Below are 19834 nucleotides of genomic sequence, written 5' to 3'. Positions count from 1 at the left end.
TTCACACTTTACCTCAATCAAACACACAAATATCATGGAGTCTATTCGACTATTTCTCATAAAACACTGAAACTTCATGTTAAGAATATCTTCCTGGTAAACGTTGGTGATTTAAATGCTCCAGTAAATGTATTATGTCGGTGCAAAAGTAATTGTGGTTTTTGACTAATCTAATAATTACAGGTATTTCAAGTTGCTACGTGGTTTCCTAGTACAACAACAATCTGAGACGGAAGGAGACTTCAAGGCGGGTTGAAGCTTGCCGATGTCTTGTACCTCAGCACTTGTCTTTCAACTTGTGATCTCTGTACCAGTAGAAAATAGTTCTTCAAATGATTGGCAACCCGCAATAATATCCGATTTTAACACAAGGCTTTCCAGTTACAGACAGCATTTCATCATCACTATGAATACATCCTAGAAGTATCAGTATTTTATTTTGCATACTATAAAACATTGTTTCTATTCATTCAAATGGGGCTACTACTTTTCTTTGTTAAGCTATTAACATAAGATATTGGTGGCACAGGCAATGTTCTTCAGGATAACCTCTAGGTTCTTGTTTTACGATATTATTTTTCTAATTCCCAGTAGTGGGATAAGAAATCAATTCATTAGGTTGTAACTAGAGTTTTTTTAAAAAAATATAGAATCGAAAACATCAGAATATGTTGCACATGTCATTTTATAAGACTTCACTTAAATTTTAAGGGAGATAGGGGACGTTCATGGCGGCATGCATTTCTTACTGTGGATTGTAGTTTTTAAAAAAGGTTTGAAAAAATACAAGCTTTAGAATGAAACAAACACTTGTCTACTGCTTAATTTTTTGTTGTATAGTATTTTTAAATTAATGTTTTATTACTTATCTTCCCTTTGTGGTTTCTCAAAACAGTTATTACATTTAAATAATATAACATATGGCTATATAGTATGCATGTTTTAGTTTCACCAAAATATTCTTTTAAACCCTAGAAAACTTAGGACTCAGGTCCCAGTCAGCCATGTCCTTATATTAACTCCAGTTTTTACTGTGTGCCCCCAAATTTCTCCTTCATTAGAAGTTTCCAGCCTCTAGGGCTATTATCCACTTATTAACAAATTAAGTACATTTCACTTTGAGTTTGTTATCAACTTGCTTCCTAACATGACATCCACTGAAGGGAAGGACCCACAGCCACCCTAGGGCTTTCCAGGGATTGCGACTTCTCTCCCTTCATTCCTACATTTTTCAGAGGAGAGGGAGGGCAAAGGAGATTAAGTCAGCTCGTGGAACCAGCTAGAAGGCTTTCTGTAGAATGGCTTCTCCTTCCTCTCCTGGCTTCCTCCCTTTCCCCCAAGCAGTGACATCTTCACAGAGGTTTCTAATTACCTTTACTCAGAACAGATATTTTTTCTAAATTATATTCTACGAGGAAAAATTATATCCGTAGCAGTGAAATGTTTAAACTTTCCAAGGCAAGACCATGATCAGAAAGTATAATTTAGATACTCTGCAAGTATCTGCATAAGCATTAATAAAACAGAGACCATTTGTGTCTTTTCCATGCTATATTCCTAGAGGGCTTCTTCTAAAGAACTTATTTATCTCTTGAGATGTGGGGGCTCACACACTTGACAGATTTTTTTTTTTTTTTCTTTAAGACGGAGTCTCACTCTGTCCCCCAGGCTGGAGTGCAGTGGTATGATCTCTGCTCACTGAAATCTCTGCCTCCCGGGTTCAGGCAATTTGCCTGCCTCAGCCCCTCCTCTGAGTAGATGGGATTACAGATGCATGTCACCACGCCCAGCCTAATTTTTGTATTTTCAGTAGAGAGGGAGTTTCGCCATGTTGGCCGCCTAGGCTGGTCTTGAACTCCTGACCTCAGGTGATCTACCTGCCTCAGCCTCCCAAAGTGCTGGGATTGCAGGCGTGAGCCACCATACCCGGCCACTTGACAGATCTTAAAGATCCACTAGAAAGGATTTATCACACATAGCTCAATTTATTTTTGCAAAACCGTACAGAACCTTGTCTGGACTGGCAGTCTCTTGTCCCAAGCAGACGGATGGACAGTTCAAATTAGCCTTCACTTCAAATTACAGTAGTGACTACCCAGCATCTATAAAACCATAATTCACAAAGCATAAATGTAAAACACATCTTTTATTATTTACACATCACACATAACCCTTGGTACCAATATGTGCTAATGTTTTACAACCTCAAATTGCATATTGTGCTGTATCTCAGTGATGGGCACCTACTGATTGCTGGTTCCTCTCCCTTTCTCTCCCCTCTATATTAACTCTCTGCTGAATACTCATTCACCTATGTGCATGTTCATTCATAGAGAAATATTTATATACATAGAGAAATAGAGAAATATTTATATAAATATTTATCACATATGTGTGTGTATTTTACGTTTACTTTGATTCATTTTATATGTGAAAATGAACATATAATCACATGGGTAGGATACGGGGGAAAAAATAAGCTACTCCCTAAGGAAAGTGTGATCAACAGGATAAAATGAAATTAGTGGAAATTGGCCTGTTCCCTAAAGAAAATAGACAATCAGATAGACAGATACAGATATACAGATACAGACACACACATGTGTGCACACACACTAATATATGCAATCATATCAGATGCAATGAAATATCATTTTAATGACTTTTATATATACAAGAAAATATAAGGTAACTGAAAGTAAAATAAAGATAAATTTTATGTTAAAATATAAAATATATATTATGTAAAATAAAACAAACATTCATGAGCCCACCCAACTTGAAACCTGGATACTGGCCATCTACCATGGAAACTCTGTAATGATTCATTCCATTCCCATTTCCCTATTTCCCCTCCCTAGACGTAACAACTATTTTGAATTCAGGAATTTTTTCCCCTTCATTATCTTTTTTTTCTTTTTTCCCTTTTTTTTTTTTCTTCTTTTTGAGACAGGTCTTACTCTGTCACCCAGGTTGGGGGTTCAGTGGTGCCATCTTGGCTCACTGCAACTTCTGCCTCCCAGGTTCAAGCGATCTTCCCACCCCAACCTGCCAAGTATCAGGACCACATGTGTGTGCTGCCATGCCTCGCTAATTTTTGTATTTTTGGTAGAGAAGGGGTTTTACCATGTTGCCCAGGCTGGTCTTGAGCTCCTGAGCTCAAGCATTCTGCCTGCCTTGGCCTCCCAAAGTGCTGGGATTACAGGCGTGAGCCACCACAACCAGTCTCTTGTTTTTCTTTATAGCTTATGCACATATGTAGGCCCTATAATAATATATTGTTTAATTTGCATTTTATAAAAATGAAATCTAACAAGTATTTTGGGGCTTTTTTTTTGTTCCTTCATGCTTCTAAAGTCTATGTTATTATGCACGCAGATGTATTTGTAGTTAATTCACTTTCATTACTGTACAGTATTCCCTTGTATAACTATATATAATTTATTTATTCCACTTTTGGGTTATTTCCTGCTGGTATAAATACTCACATATAGGTCTCCTAGTACACAAGAGGAAAATGCGTATTTGACTTTACAAGATAATGTCAAATTATTTTCCCAAGTTATACAATTTTCTCTCCTATCATCTTTACACAGGAATTTCCATGTTACGCATTCTCACCAAAACATGGGATTGCTAGATTTTTAAATTTTTGCCAGTCATGTGAGTATAAACTGGCATCTCATCGTGGTTTTCCTTTATCATATTTTAATCAGTTTTCTTAAGTGTCTTACTTTCAAATCAATGAATATAGGAATCTAAAAGGGGACAACATTTTGATGGACAGATAAAAGTGGTAGAGACAATAAAAAGTTTAAAACTAGAATTTTTGAAGTTTACCTATAAGGTTCTTTGATTTTCTACAGTTTTCTTCTACAATATAGAATCTTACCTTCTTTTCTTTAGATGACTTTGCTGCTTTTCAAATCCATGCCAACCAAAAGAAAGATTCAAGTTGGAAGCACACGAACTCGATGGTGACATGAAGGACCGCTGGGCTTCAGTATGTGCTGTCCCTTCATCATTTTCACTAAGTGGGTACACACTGGGGCTGGTTTCTGTAGGAAGGGTGTGTTTGCTGCTCTGAGGCCCCAGAGTGCAACCTCTGGATTCAGGGCTGGTAGTTGCAGTGACTCCCTCTATATTAATATAGCTGATATCCAAATCGCCAACCTGGAAGTTGAAAGAAAAACATTCCCTGAGTAAAAGCAGGTAAGATTGGCCTAGCTAAGAATTAATAAAATTTTCCCAATTTAAAAAACTTCTGGCCAAGCGTGGTGGGAGGCTGAGGCTGGCAGATCACTTGCAGTCAGGAGTTCAAGACTAGCCTGGCCAACATGGTGAAACCCTGTCTCTACTAAAAACACAAAAATTAGCCAGGGTGTGGTGGTGGGCGCCTGTAATCCCAGCTACTCAGAGACGGAAGCAGGAGAATGGTCTGAATGGGAGGCAGAGGTTGCAATGAGCAGATACTGCACCAGTGCACTCTAGCCTGGGTTACAGAGTGAGATTCTATCTCCAAAAAAAAAGACCAAAAAAAAAAAAAAAAAAAAAAAAAAAACCTTTTACCTTATTTATATTTTTTGTTTATTCTTGTTTTATGTAAACAGAATTACTATGAATTACTATATGTTTTTGTCCACATGGCAGCTATCCTATAATTCACAAAAAGGAAGACCAACTGAGTATTTTATAAAGTTGTTCCTTTATTACAAAACCAGAAGCTGATTATGCCTCTAACATTTTATGAACCACTGACTCAAAATGAGGGGGAAATGTTCTAAATACTTGAGGAAAAAACAAAAGACTATACAGCTTTATTCAAAAAGTAGCTCATAGGAATCTGGGTACCAAGGTAATAGTGGTCACATAAAGCTGAATCTCACAAAAAGCAACACCAAACAAAAAGAACAAATAAAGTTACATAAAGCGCACGTATGTAGCATCATTAGAAGAAAGAAAATGCCCAAATTTCAAATTACCTGTAAATAATAAAATCAACAGCAAATCCAGCAGGCAAGCCCTCGTGCTCCTGCTATAAGACTCTGTGGAGGGTAAGGGGAGTCGGGAAAATCTGAACGGCAGAGAAAGGACGGAACTTCTGGAGGGCGTAAGACTTACTTAAAAATCCTCCCCAGAAAGAGAAAGCCCAACCCACATGCATGAAAGAGTCCTAGCTGATCAAAGCACTTGCTATAAGAAAGGCATACTTTTAAGTACTGATGATTTGAGGTGGCGGTCATCAAAAGGCATCATGTCTGGGGTGAGGACAGTAAAAAGGAAGAGAGTAATACCATTTGGAGATACAGCAGTGAAGGGAAAAAAGAAGCAAAAGGGGAAATGCTAGAATCCTAAATCATTGAGCATCATCATAATTTATTAAAGCAAAAACTGTTAATGAATGCTTAATTAATGGGTGAAAGTCTAATGAGCAACAGGATATTTACAAGGGCTTAAAATATCTCCTGACATGATACTTAATAGTTTTTTAAAAAACAGTAGTTTTACTATAAAAGGAACTTGGCAGATGAAAGATATTAATAAAATCACCAGTAATGGGACAGACTGATGTCCTATGCCTCCTGATACAATGCACTGAGAAACATCCATCACCACTTTCATAGTATTCCTGCTAAACATGCCTAACCTGAATCCTATTATGAGGAAATATCAGATAAACCAAAACTGAAAGACACTCTAGCAAAACACAAGAACAAAAATACCGGTCTGTATTCTTTTAAAATATCAGCATCATAAAACACAAAGACTGAGGAACTGTCCCAGATTAAAGGAGACTACAGAGACACAACAACTATATGCAACACACATAATGGAATTTTCTTCTGCAACAGAGGGCATTATTGGGACAACTCGCTAAAATTGAATAAGGTCTGGAGATAGCTAATAGTATTGTATCAATCATAACTTTATGATTTTGGTAACTGTACTGTGCTTATGTAAGAAACTATCCATGTTTTTAGGAAAATACACCATGAAAGATTAAGGGGTAAAGGGGAACCATATTTTTCATTTATTCTCAAATGGTTAAGGAATCTTTATAGAGATAATTTAACTATTTGCATGCACACATAACCACCCACTCAGGGAATGACAAAGTAAAATGTAGTAAAATATTACCACTTGAGGAATTTGAGTAGAGTGTATACAGGGATTCTCTGTACTGAAATTATGAAACAAATGTTTTTTTCAAAGTAGTTTATATGACAGAAATTTTCAAAGTAACTTTCATCATGTGAATTTTCTCAACAGGAAGGTGATAACCTTGAAAATTAATAGGAAACATTAATATAAGCTAGTAATGTTTTTAGGTTTCCTTGCCAGGTTGAGGAAGATAAAGAAAATTAGATAAGATTATTTTCAGATATTGCCGGAAAGCATTTTAAATATGCAGAATTTGAACTCCTTACATTGTCCTTACTATTCAAATAGATACAGGGGCAATAAAAAAAAAGTACTACGCTAATATAATGGACTTTGTGATTTTGTTGCAGATTTAGTTTTATTTCTCAGTTTTCAATACACAACTGGGCAATCTGCTGTATCCATTTGTTGAATTAACTTGTTTGAGTTCTCTCTAAATGCATACTTCACTTTTTCTTTTTGGCTTCACATCATTAAAGCAATACTTCTTTCACCCAGAATATTCCAAAATAAAAATTATATCTTGGCCGGGTATAGTGGCTCATGTCTGTAATCCCAGTACTTGGGAGGCCAAGGTGGGCAGATCATTTGAGGCCAAGATTTCAAGACCAGCCTGGCAAACAAGGCAAAACTCTCTCTTCTAAAAATACCAAAATTAGCCAGGTGTTATGGCACACACCTGTAACCCCAGCTACTCTGGAGGCTAAGGCACAAGAATTGCTTGAGCCTGGGTGGTGGAGGTTGCAGTGAGCCAAGATGGCACCACTGCACTCCCGCCTGGATGACAGAGCAAGACTCTGTCTCAAAAACACAAAACGGAAGGAAGGAAGGAAGGAAGGAAGGAAGGAAGGAAGGAAGGAAGGAAGGAAGGAAGGAAGGAAGGAAGGAAGGAAGGAAGGAAGGAGGGAAGGAGGGAAGGGGGGAAGGGGGGAAGGGGGGAAGGAAGGAAAGAAATTACATCCTAACCTTTTATTTACCAAATCTTTGGTTTGATAAATTTTGCATTTTTAATGTATCTGAGAACATATAAAAGCATAATATATATATATAGTTTTTCCCACATAATATTGAGTAATTTACAATTTTAGTTACTTGAGGTAAATGGAAATACTATAGTTATAGTACTCACTAAGGCTCAGAACAAAAATAGATAAGGTCTCAAGAAGTATTTTATTTAAACAGCTGAGAAAATATAGCAACAGAATAAATCTGTTAAAATTAAAACGTGACAAAAAATATATGCACTGAAAACTATAAAACACCAATGAAAGAAATTGAAGCAACACAAATAAATGGAAAGATATCCTATGTTCACAAACTGGAAGAATTCATATGAAAGATATCCTATATTCGTGGATTGGAAGAATTCATGTTGTCAAAATATCTATACTACCCAAAGTGAACTATAGATTCTATGCAATTCTCTATCAAAATTACAATGGCAATTTTTCACAGAAATAGAAAAAAATTCCTAAAATTTGTATGGAATCCCAAAAGACCCAGAATAGCGCAAGCAATCTTTAGCAGGACGAACAAATTCAGAAGCATCACACTGCCTAACTTAAAATTATATTACAAAGATATGGTAATCAAAACATTATGGTACTGACATAAAAACAGACACATGAGCACATGAAACAGAATAGAAAGTCCAGAAATAAACCCACACATAAATACAGTCAATTAATCTTCAACAAATGTGCTAAAAATACACAATGGAGAAAGGACAGATCCTTCAATAAATGATACTAGGAAAACTGGATAGCTACATGCAAAAAAATTAAACTGGATCCCTATCTTACAACATACACAAATATCAACTCAAAATGCAATAAAGACTTTAACATAAAACATGAGGCCATAAAACTCCTAGGAGAAAGCATAGAGGAAAAACTCCTTGACATGGGTCTTGGCAATCATTTTTTGGATGTGACACTAAAAGCACAAGCAAGAAAAGCAAAATAAATAAGTGTGACTACATCAAACCAAAAAATCTCTGCACAGCAAAGGAAACAACAAAATAAAACAGCAACTTATGCAATTGGAGAATATATTTACAAACCATGCATCTGATACGGAGTTAATACCCAAAATATGTAAGGAACTCACACAACTCAATAGCAAAAAAACAAAACAAACAAACAAACAAACAAAAAACCCACAAATAACCAGATTTAAAAATAAAGTACCTGAATAGACATTTTTCCAAAAAATAACACACACAAATGGCCAATAGGTATATGTAAAAGTGCTCAGCATCACTAATCATCAGGAAAATGAACAAAACTACAATGAGATATCACCTCATACCTGTTAGAATGGCTAGTACCAAAAGGACAAAAAAAGAAAAAAGCTGGCAAGGATGCGGAGAAAGGGGAATTCTTATACACCGTTGGGAATGTAAATTAGCACAGCCACAGTGGAAAACAGTATGAAAGTTCCTAAAAAAAATTAGAATACAACTACCATATGATCCAGCAATTCCACCTCTGGGTATATATCCAAAGGAAACAGAATCACTATCCCAAAGAGATGTCTGCACTACCATGTTCACTGCAGCACTATTCACAGTAGCCAAGAGATAGAATCAACCTAAGTGTCCATCAACAGATAAATAAAGAAAATGTGGCACATATGTGATTTTCTGAAAATATAGGGATAAAAACAGTGTTTTTTCTATTCTCTCACTCAATAATCAACACAGAACTCTTCTGTGACTAAATGTATGGGGTTTTCCCCTGACATGTAGCAAGGAAGCAATCCGCCACTGAATTTCCTCTAATTCAGTTCAATTCAATTCTGGCACTATCAACCTGGAGATGGAGTCAGGTCCCACAGGGCTCGGTCCCACAAGACTCCCCCACCACTTCCAATGACAAACCACAAGCCCCAGATTGTTTTATCAACCAGCTATAAAATGGGGTTCCCACAGCCCCTCCTCAGGTTCAATCAATTTGCTAGAGCAACTCACAGAACTCAGGGAAACACTTACATTTCCTGGTTTATTATAGTGAATACTACAAAAGAAATAGAGAACAGCCAGAGGGAAGAGATGCTTAGGGCAAGGAACTCCAGAAGGGGCACAGAGCTTCCAGGCCCTCTGCAAGTGCACCACCCTCCAGGAACCCCCATGTATTCAGCTATCCAGAATCTCTTGAACCCAGTCCTTTTGGGTTTTTATGGAAGCTTAATTATGCATGCATGATTGGTTAAATTATTAGTCATTAGTGATCAAGTTAACCTTCAGCCCCTCCTCCCTCTATGGATGCTGGTGGGTGGAGCTGAAAATCCCAATCCCGTAATCCTGCCTTGGCCTCTCCTGTGACCAGCCCACATCCTGAAGCTACCTAGGGGCTGCCAGCCACCAGTCATCTCATTAGCATACAAAAGACATCACTTTGGAAATTCGAAGGATAAATACAGTAATTCCTCACTTAAGTATGGAGATATGTTCTGAGAAACACATCCTTAGGTTATCTTGTTATTGTGCGACCATCATAGAGTGTACTAACACAAACCTGGTAGTATAGCCTTCTACACACCTAGGCTATGGTAATAGCCTATTTCTCCTAAGTTACAAATCTATACAGTATGTTACTGTACTGAATACTGTAGACAACTGGGACACAATGGTAAGTACTTGTATATCTAAATATAGAAAAGTAATACAGTAAAAATATGGTATTATAATCTTATGGGATCACCTTTGCATATGCACTCTGCCATTGTGACAGATTCCATACACATGCACACACAAACACACATGCACACACACACACAGAGGAATATTATTCAACCCTAGAAAAGAAAAAAAATCCGGCCATTTGTGACAACATGGATGAATCTGGAAGACATTATGCTAAGTAAAATAAGCCAAACACAGAAAAACAAATACTGCATGATCTGACTTATATGTGGAATGTAAAAAAGTCAAACTCATAAAAACAGTGAGTAGAAGGGTGGTTACTAGGGGTTGGAGGGTTGGGAAAATGGTGAAGTATTGGTAAAATGGGTACAAACTTTCAGTTACACAATGAATAAGTTCTTGAGACCTAATGTACAACATGGTGACTATAGTTAATAATGCACTTTGTACTTGAAATTTGCTGTAGATCTTAAGTATTCTCACTACAAAAATAAATAAGTATACGAGATGATATATGTGCTTAATTAGCTTGACTGTGGTCATTATTTCAAAATATGTACATGTATCAAAACATTACATTGTACACTTTAAATATATATAATTTCTATTTGTTCATTATACCTTAATAAAGCTGGAAAAGAATAAATAAATACCAGAACATGGCTAGATCACACCAAGTCCAATTACCCTGTGTTATGGTTTGGCTCTGTATCCCCATCCAAATCTCACTTTGAATTATAATAATTCCCATGTGTCAAGGGCGGGACCAGGTGGAGATAATTGAATCATGGGGGTGGTTTTTCCCCATGCTGTTCTCATGACAGTGAGTTGTCATGAGATTTGATGGTTTTATCAGGGGCTTCCCTCTTCACTCAGCACTCATTTTCTCTCCTGCTGCCCTGTGAAGAGATGCCTTCCGCCATTACTGTAAGTTTCCTGAGGCCTCCTCAGTCATGCAGAAGTATGAGTCAATTAAACCTCTTTTCTTTATAAATCATCCAGTCTCAGGTATTTCATCATAGCAGTGTGGGAAGGGACTAACACACCCTGTATCTTGAAAATGTCCTCAGAACTCCCACTGTGTCCCACACTCCATGCCCCATTCTAGATTTCTATAACTAGGACTGACATTCAGTTAGTTTATACCAAAACAGTGATACCAGTTATTTACAGCTGAAATCCATACTGATTAATTGGTTTCTCTGTCATTATGACAACCATCCCAATCTGTGCTGCATTTGATGTAACAGTGCTTTGTAACACAAAAGGAAAATGCGGAGATGTGCTACTAAAGGGCTGAAAATGAGCTCTAGATGGAAAAAACAGTTTAGATCACAGAATGTATCTACAAATAGGGTAAAATATATGCATACTAACAACATAAAAGGGTTAAATGTCTTACTGCTCAGTGAGTAGACAGTGTGCATCTTACACGGGGATTAGGTTTTAAAGTCAGTTTATAAGGCAGAAATTGTGTTGTCAAAACTACCCTTGAAAAACCCTTGGCCGGGCGCGGTGGCTCAAGCCTGTAATCCCAGCACTTTGGGAGGCCGAGACGGGCGGATCACGAGGTCAGGAGATCGAGACCATCCTGGCTAACACGGTGAAACCCCCGTCTCTATTAAAAAATACAAAAAAACTAGCCGGGCGAGGTGGTGGGCGCCTATAGTCCCAGCTACACGGGAGGCTGAGGCAGGAGAATGGCGTGAACCCGGGAGGTGGAGTTTGCAGTGAGCTGAGATCCGGCCACTGCACTCCAGCCTGGGAGACAGAGCGAGACTCCGTCTCAAAAAAAAAAAAACAAAAAAAACAAAAAAAAGAAAAACCCTTAAATCCTCCATATATTAGTGTGTAGAAATATTCAGATATATATTTTAATTTTTATAAATACTAAAATTTGAAGATCACTGAGCCAGAGAAAAGAAAAAAAGACAAGAAGATGCCAGCACATTCAAACCAACTGCTTCTATGAGATTTAACTCAAAAGTCTCTATCAGGGAATGAGTGGAAAGTTCAAAAGGATTCCGGCTTCCTTATCATATGATACCATTCTGTGTTAGTATGATACCATTCTGTATTAACATGAAAGCTCTACAATCTTACTACATGTTAGTAGATGTGTTGTAACGATTAACCAAGTAATTTATGTGAGTTTCCTATGGTGCTGGGACCAAGCACCTGCTCATTCCATTTGCTGGATTTGAATACAAATATTGCATAATCAAGTCATATACATACTGTTTTTTGAAAAGCTGTAGAGGAGACATTGGTTGCACAGTTGTCATTTCCTACTTGGGCCCCGAAGAAGAGCCCTCACACTCTTCCCATTTGGCAGTATCTCAAGACCCCTCCCTGACAGTGCCTCTTGGTTGAGTAAGGTGTATTGTGTCCTGAAGTAAGCACCTAAGTTAAATGCTTAAATGCTCATACAGTGAGACTCCACAACAGCAGCCTCTGTGTTGCTCTTAGGCTAAAACTGTCAAAGGAACACAACAACATTGAATCTATTTCTTACAAATCCAGGTTTTGGAGAGAGGTAGGTAGAAACCCTCCTGTAATGTCAGTTGGGCCTTACCTGATCGACCACCATACAGTTAGCATAGACTTCATCACCCCCGTTCAGCATGTCCGAAAGCCGTCCTGCAGCAAGCAAAGTAGAGGGTGGCTTGGACTTTTTTAGGACATCGAAGGAGCGATCTAGAGTACAAAAATGAAAACAGGGCAAACAAAGGAGAAGAGGTTTATTTCACAGTCAAGCTTTACCCTCTTAGACCATAAGAAAAAAAGTCAAGTGCATTTTTTTAAGGTGGCTTTTTGCTAGATTTTAAGATGTACATGCAAGTAATTTTTCACCTATATCCAAACCTCAGCTATCTAGAATGTTCATATAGGATGAAAAGTTCTAGATAGATAAATATTTGCCCACCTCAAGCGTTATTTTCCCCATCATCAGAGGCCTTTGTAAAAATCAATTAAATCTTTGCTTTCAATTTCTACTATATTTTAAAACTAAACTTCATTTCCCTTTATTAGTAACTAAACTTCAGGCTGGGCACAGTGTCTCATGCCTGTAATCCCAGCACTTTGGGAAGCCTAGACGGGCAGATCACCTGAGGTTGGGAGTTTGAGACCAGTCTGACCAACATGGGTAAACCCCATCTCTACTAAAAATACAAAATTAGCTGGGTGTGGTGGCACATGCCTGTAATCTCAGCTACTCAGGAGGCTGACACAGGAGAAGCACTTGAACCTGGGAGGCGGAGGTTGCGGTGAGCTGAGACTGCGCCATTGCACTCCAGCCTAGGCAACAAGAGCGAAACTCCGTCTCAAAACAAACAAAAACTAAACTATATTTCCCTTTATTGATAACTAAACTTAATTTCCCTTTATTAATAACTTAGAAGTATTAGTGACTGTACTGTGATCCTCAGTTTCCACTGATGTGCTCAGATTCAATGACCCTCTACTAAAGAACCCAAGAGAGTACACAGCCTAGCAGTTCTGGCTCAGTACTGCTTGCTAACATGCAGAATCTCACATGTGGAGAATTTGCCTTCTATTTTGGTTACAGAAATGTTTATGCTTGCTTTCATGTCTCAGCTTTGTTCCAAATAGATGAGGTTGCCTAAAATTGAGTCCCAGAGAGTCAAGCTGTTACTGTGTTTGTAGAGAATGAAGCGTCAAAGGCAATAAAACACATTCGAGCTAGAATGCCTTGTTTCTTGTGACCTTGGCTAGTTTACTCCCCCTCCAGATATCTTCACAAAGTTTCCTCATCCATAAAAGCAGATTACTATTATGCATTCCTCATAGTGTGGTTATGAGGATTAAGTGCGTTCAGACATGTAAAAGCTTGACACATGCCTGGCACAAAGTGCTCAACAAATGTTATTTGTCAGAATTACTATTATATTTGTAATTATTACAGACAGCAATTTTTAACCATGTTCAGTGTGAAGCGCAAGGTTATTAATACTAATCATAGTGTGTTATGGTAATAACAGATTTTCAGTACGTGTAAATGACTTTCAGAGGGCAGAGTCAATATTATACCTATAGTAGATGCCATCCTCACTTACATCCCAGTAAGTTTTCTTGAATGGGAACATAGTGATAGTACTGCTGTTATTCCATTAGAAATGTCACATGTCCCACTGCCCGTCTTATCTATGTCGTAATATAAAACCTGGTAAGCCCATGGGAGCAAATCAGGAAATAAAAAAAAGATTAATAACTGTTGGGCTGATGTACCATGAGCAAAAAAGTATCCATTCTTTCTTGGAAAGTAATGAGGACATCACAAAAGTTCCAAAGTTGTATGAATTGTAGTTTCATAAGTCAAATGGCCCTAGCTTCAGATTTTGCTTCTAAATCTATCTCTTCTCCACAAAGAACACTGAAGTGTGAGATTCATTAAGCTTCTGAAGGAAACATACAATGTTAAAGAAAAACATTTTCTTTTTTTTTTTTTTTTTTTTTTTTTGAGATGGAGTTTCGCTCTGTCACCAGGCTGGAGTGCAGTGGCGCTATCTCGGCTCACTGAACCTCCAACTCCCTGGTTCAAGCAATTCTCCTGCCTCAGCCTCCCAAGTAGCCTGGATTACAGGCATGCACCACCATACCCAGCTAATTTTTGTATTTTTAGTAGAGACAGGGTTTCACTATGTTGGCCAGGATGGTCTTGACCTCCTGATCTCATGATCCACCCACATCAGCCTCCCAAAGTGCTGGGATTGCAGGCGTGAGCCACCGCGCTTGGTCATCTTTTCTTCTTACATATACAATGTATTCTTTATAGTAATTTCTTCTTTTTTTTTTTTTTTTTTTTTGAGATGGAGTCTGACTCTGTCCCCCAGGCTGGAGTGCAGTGGCGTGATCTTGGCTCACTGCAAGCTCCACCTCCTGGGTTCACGCCATTCTCCTGCCTCAGCCTCCTGAGTAGCTGGGACTACAGGCGCCTGACACCACACCCAGCTAATTTTTTGCATTTTTTAGTAGAGACGGGGTTTCACCATGTTAGCAAGGATGGTTTTGATGTCCTGACCTTATGATCCACCCGCCTCAGCCTCCCAAAGTGCTGGGATTACAGGTGTGAGCCATCGCGCCCAGCTGGTCCACATTGTTTTAACTGCAATTCTGAAATCCAGAAAGCTCTAAAAATCAGAATTTTCCCCATAAGTTTGGTTCAAAAACATATTCTGTAGTACAGTCTGACCTGAGCCCACACTGGACCATGTACATTCTTTATTTGCTCTACTTGGTGTCAATGATCACACATTTTGCTGCAGAAATATTAATAGACTTGACGATAGCATTCCCCCGTTTCTCCTGTGGGAGTCATATCATATCAGTATGAACACCAGGCCAAAAAGATCTGAAAATTCTGAATTCCAAACCAAATCTGGTCCCAAGAATTTCAAAGAAGAGATTGTGGGTCTCTACAAAATCAGCCATCTGAGATATCAGAACACTTTCCAAGCTTCTATCATTCTTCTACCAAACTCACAAATTTGGCATATTTATATATCACCTATACTATTTCCTGGATATATTCACCTATATTCTTTAGTACCCATCTTTAAATGGACTCACCTTTTTTCTTTAAATGAAATTAATTTAAGAAATACCTTTAATATTAAGAAAAATCTTATCCCCACTGTACATAGAAAGCCAGTATTATTCCTGTCAAAAGCAGAAGGGAGGGCCGGGTATGGTGGCTCACGCCTATAATCCCAGCACTTTGGGAGGCTGAGACAGGCAGATCAGGAGAATGGCTTGAACCCAGAGATGGAGGTTGCAGAGAGCCGAGATTGCACCACTGCACTCCAGCCTTGGCGAAAGAGTGAGATTCCATCTCAAAAAAAAAAAAAAAAAAAAAAAAAAAAGTAGAAGGGAATTAAATGTACTGAAATAATGCAAACAAAACAATGAAATTAGATTCTGACTAAATATTTGCCTACCAAAACTGAAAGTCTGAGAGGCCTACTCTCTCTTTGTTGTAAAGGGAGATTCTGAAGGATTCAAGAAATGTTAAAGATGCAAGGGTACCACTTGAGACTTTCTCCTTCAATCAACAGAATGATCAAAAGAAAATATCTGCATGACTATTCCTAGAGGAATTCACCCTACACTTTCAAAAAGTGGCCTACGCCAGGTGCGGTGGTTCACACGCCTACAATTCCCAGCACTTTGTGAGACTGAGGCAGGTGAATCACTTGAGCCCAGGAGTTCAAGACCAGCCTGGGCAACATGACTAAACCCTGTCTCCACTAAAAATACAAAAATCAGGTGGGTGTGGTGGCACACACCTGTAGTCCCAGCTACTTGGGAAGCTGAAATGAGAGGATTGCTTGATCCTGGGAGGCGGAGGCTGCAGTGAGCTGTGATAGTGCCACCACACTCCAGCCTGGACGACAGAATAAGTAAGACCCTGTTCTCAAAGGAGAAAAAGAACGGAAGGGAAGGGAAGGGAAGGGAAGAGAAGGGAAGGGAAGGAAAGAGAAGGGAAGGGAAGGGAGAAAGGACGGAAGGAGGAAGGAAGGAAGGAAGGAAAGGAAGGCAGGCAGGGCAGGAAGGAAGGACGGAAGAGGAAGGAAGGCAGGGAGGGAGGGAGGTGAGGGAGGGAGTGAGGGAGAAAGAGCGAGGGAAAGAGAAGATGGAGAGGAGATAAGCGAGAGAGAGGGAAGGAAGAGAAGGGAAGGAAGGAAAGAAAGGAAGGGAAGAAGGGAAGGAAGGAGAGAAAGAAAGAAAAAGAGAGAGAAAGAAAAAGAAAGAAAGAAAAGAAAGAAAAAGAAAAGAAAGAAAGAAAGAAAGAAAGAAAGAAAGAAAGAAAAGAAAGAAAAGAAAGAAAAGAAAGAAAAGAAAGAAAAAGAAAAGGTGGCTTAGCCCATGTCATCATCCTGTCACTCGAGTAATGGCTCCACTGAGACAGTAAGTCTTGTGAAGGACATGGGTGTGCAAGAGTATAATCCAGCATAATCTCCTCTCTACTTCTGCCACCTAGAACCTGACATGTAGATTTAGTCACTTGCTGCAATCATTAATAACACTAGCACAAACATCCTTTTGAGTATTTTTCTGAGGCATACATAGCCTCTACTTGTCAAAAGATGTCTCAAGACAATAGGATCTAGAAGTGAACACAGACTCACAAACCAGAAAATGACGCAGACTAACAGGACCACCACTCCTTTATTAACTTCAACACTAAACACTGCAAATAACGGGCTTAAAACCAGCAGAAGACTGATCATGAAAGGAAAATAAGCCTTAAAGAACACTTTCAAGTAAGCATCAGCTACTTATATTAAAATGGCTAATTGCTCTACCATGTTTCAGCCTATTCATAGGAAAAGCTATAATAGTTTCATTTTTTTAAAGTGTTACAGCTCTTTTCAAATTTGTCTAGCAGGCTTTTTGGGTTAGGCCAGAAAGTTCCCAAAAATAGTCTCTTTTTCTTTTTTCTTTTCTTTTTTTTTTTTTTGAGACGGAGTCTCGCTCTGTCACCCAGGCTGGAGTGCTGTGGCCGGATCTCAGCTCACTGCAAGCTCCGCCTCCCGGGTTCACGCCATTCTCCTGCCTCAGCCTCCCGGGTAGCTGGGACTACAGTCGCCGCCACCTCGCCCGGCTAGTTTTTTTTTTTTTTGTAGTTTTTAGTAGAGACGGGGTTTTAGTAGAGACGGGGTTTCACCGTGTTAGCCAGGATGGTCTCTATCTCCTGACCTCGTCATCCGCCTGTCTCGGCCTCCCAAAGTGCTGGGATTACAGGCTTGAGCCACCGCGCCCGGCCTAGTCTCTTTTTCTTAAAGGTATCTTTTCAATGTTTTCAAGAAATATGATTTTATCACTTCCATATGTAACTACTCCAGTAACAAATTAAGTGAAAAAGTTATTGATCCCCAAAAATGGACTTTTTTCAATGAGCATATAGAAATAATTTGCAGTAAGAACCAGCTACTTGTTTTAAATTAATGCTGTTTTATAGGAAGTTTTTCTTAGCTAAAAATTAACTTTATAGTTTTGTTGATAACATTAATTTTTAATATTTGGTAAGCATATATTTCAAAGACAATATAAAAGTAGCCAAAGCTCAACTTCCATTTTTAAATGGCTACAGATTTTAAATTAGTGAAAAGCACCAGAGTGTTGCAGCGGTTAAAAGCATGAGCCCTGGACTGCCTGGGTTCAAGTCTCTACTCCATTATCTATTAGCTGTGTGACCTGGGGCAAGTTACTTAAGCTCTCTGTGCTTCCATTTCCTGATCTGTAAAATAAGGCAATAATATATCCATCTCATAGAATTATTGTGAAAATTAAATGAGTTAATATTTTAAGTGATTAGAGCAGACTCTGACATAGTAAGCACCCTATAAATGCTTTATTAGTTATGCTTCCTAAATATTTAAAAAGTAAATGAGGTGGCGTAAGTTTAGTTCTGATTCTTTTTAAAAATAATTTCAACCTCTGCTATAATGTTACACATTCAAAAACAACCCAAGGCCACTGGCATGCACAAAACATTCCATTTGCTTCAAGAAGAGCATTTAAAATGTTGTAACTTTTATTTCAGACTTAGTTGGTGTTAAGAAATTTTGAAAAATCTATCCTGGACATGGTTAACTGAAAAACATAAAATGTGAAGAGAAAGAAAAGCTGTCAAACTGCCCACAGGATTTACCTCCAAGGACTGAAGGATGAGCTCTCATGAAATGGGAGGGATTATAACTGCAGGATAAAGTCAGACAATCAGAGACAGCATTTCTCAAGAACAAAGGCAGGATTTCAGAAACTAAGATGTCCTAACACGATGAAGTGGACTTGGGCCAGTTTCTCACTGCAAAGTGCCTGGAGGATAAACAGCAACTCCAAGGGGATCCCCAGCTCCCCACTCTCCTATTCTCACTGCTTTGTAATGTGATCTAGGTGACTCCACAAGGGCTCTGTGAAGTCAAAATTTTCATAAGCTTGTCCTTGCTGTACTGAATCCTCTTATCAGGTGACACGGGTGACAATAGAAAGTAAATAGATTCCACCCATAGAAAGAAGAGGAATTGGAACTAGTAAGGGCGAGAGGAAGAGGCAGCTGCAGATGCCTCCCTTCACTCTGACATTTACAACGACTTCCAATCCAGCAGGAAACAGTTAATGGCATGGCCCAGCCTAGGGTCTCTTCAAACCTGATTTCCAACAAAATCCACCTCTCCCTTAAGAAGCTAAGAGCCTTGTAGCTAAAGCAAAATGTGGCCTACTTGACTGGTTATGTAAATGACCCACGCCCAGACATAAACAAACCCAGCAAAGCAGTTTTCTGCAAACCTGCTGCCGACCTGGTTTGGCCCACTCTGGATGCCAGAGTGCAAAAGTCAGGTGAGGGCCTCTCAGTCCAGATATCTATTAACTGTGGCTGAGTAGATTGGTTTCATTTATTCATTGTATTTTGCTTTAACTCTAGACCTTTATGAACAGCAGAAACATTCACTGAGAATAACCACCATAAAATGGGTGAGACTTACTTTAGAGTTCAATTCCCAACACTCTCCTGAAGCAGTGCCCATTATGGTCACCAAAGACCTTCAAATGACAGACTCTATAGTCAGTTCTCAGTTGCACCTTCTGTGACCTACAGTAGTATTCAATACAGTTGATCTCTTCCTGTCCTTATCCTCCAGGACACCAGGCTCTCCAGGTCCTCCCACCTTGCTGGCCTTTTCTTCTCAGGCCGCATGGCAGGTTCCTCCTCCTCTTCTGGATGTTAGCAGGTTGTACTACTCTAGGGTCAGTCCTCAAACTCCACTCTCTCCACCCTTCCCTTGGTTATCTGACAGCATGGCATCACACACCATCATATGATGATGATTCTCACATTTTCAACTCCAGACCAGATGTCCAGAGCACTCCCCTGAGTCACAACTATCCCCTCAATACTCCTCCTAGTGGTCCAGCAGTCATGCCAAGCACAACAGGTCCAAAGCTGAATTCTTGACTCCCACCCCCACACCCAGCTTCTCCCAAAAAATGGCAACTCTG

The 19834-nt window shown here is 39.0% G+C and overlaps 1 protein-coding gene and 1 non-coding gene across 4 annotated transcripts in view; one reads left to right on the top strand and one right to left on the bottom strand.

The window, feature by feature from the left end:
- ARHGEF28 (Rho guanine nucleotide exchange factor 28) overlaps window positions 1-19834 on the bottom strand; it is a 260867-nt gene that overhangs the window by 92366 nt on the left and 148667 nt on the right. For all 3 annotated transcript variants that reach the window (XM_030927941.1, XM_030927942.1, XM_010363407.2), the window contains 2 exons: window positions 12384-12505; window positions 3893-4173 (listed from right to left, as the gene is read on the bottom strand). In XM_030927941.1, coding sequence (XP_030783801.1) covers window positions 3893-4173; window positions 12384-12505 — 403 coding nt within the window. The remainder of the gene's footprint in view (window positions 1-3892; window positions 4174-12383; window positions 12506-19834) is intronic.
- On the top strand, window positions 17186-17249 carry LOC115896663. The gene has a single exon (XR_004056571.1). It is a non-coding gene; the product is annotated as a U7 small nuclear RNA (small nuclear RNA).

This window comes from Rhinopithecus roxellana, chromosome 3, assembly GCF_007565055.1.
Source record: "Rhinopithecus roxellana isolate Shanxi Qingling chromosome 3, ASM756505v1, whole genome shotgun sequence".
Taxonomy (NCBI): Eukaryota; Metazoa; Chordata; class Mammalia; order Primates; family Cercopithecidae; genus Rhinopithecus; species Rhinopithecus roxellana.
The sequence above is the reverse complement of the archived record's forward strand: the minus strand, read 5'-3'. Positions and strand labels throughout refer to the sequence as shown.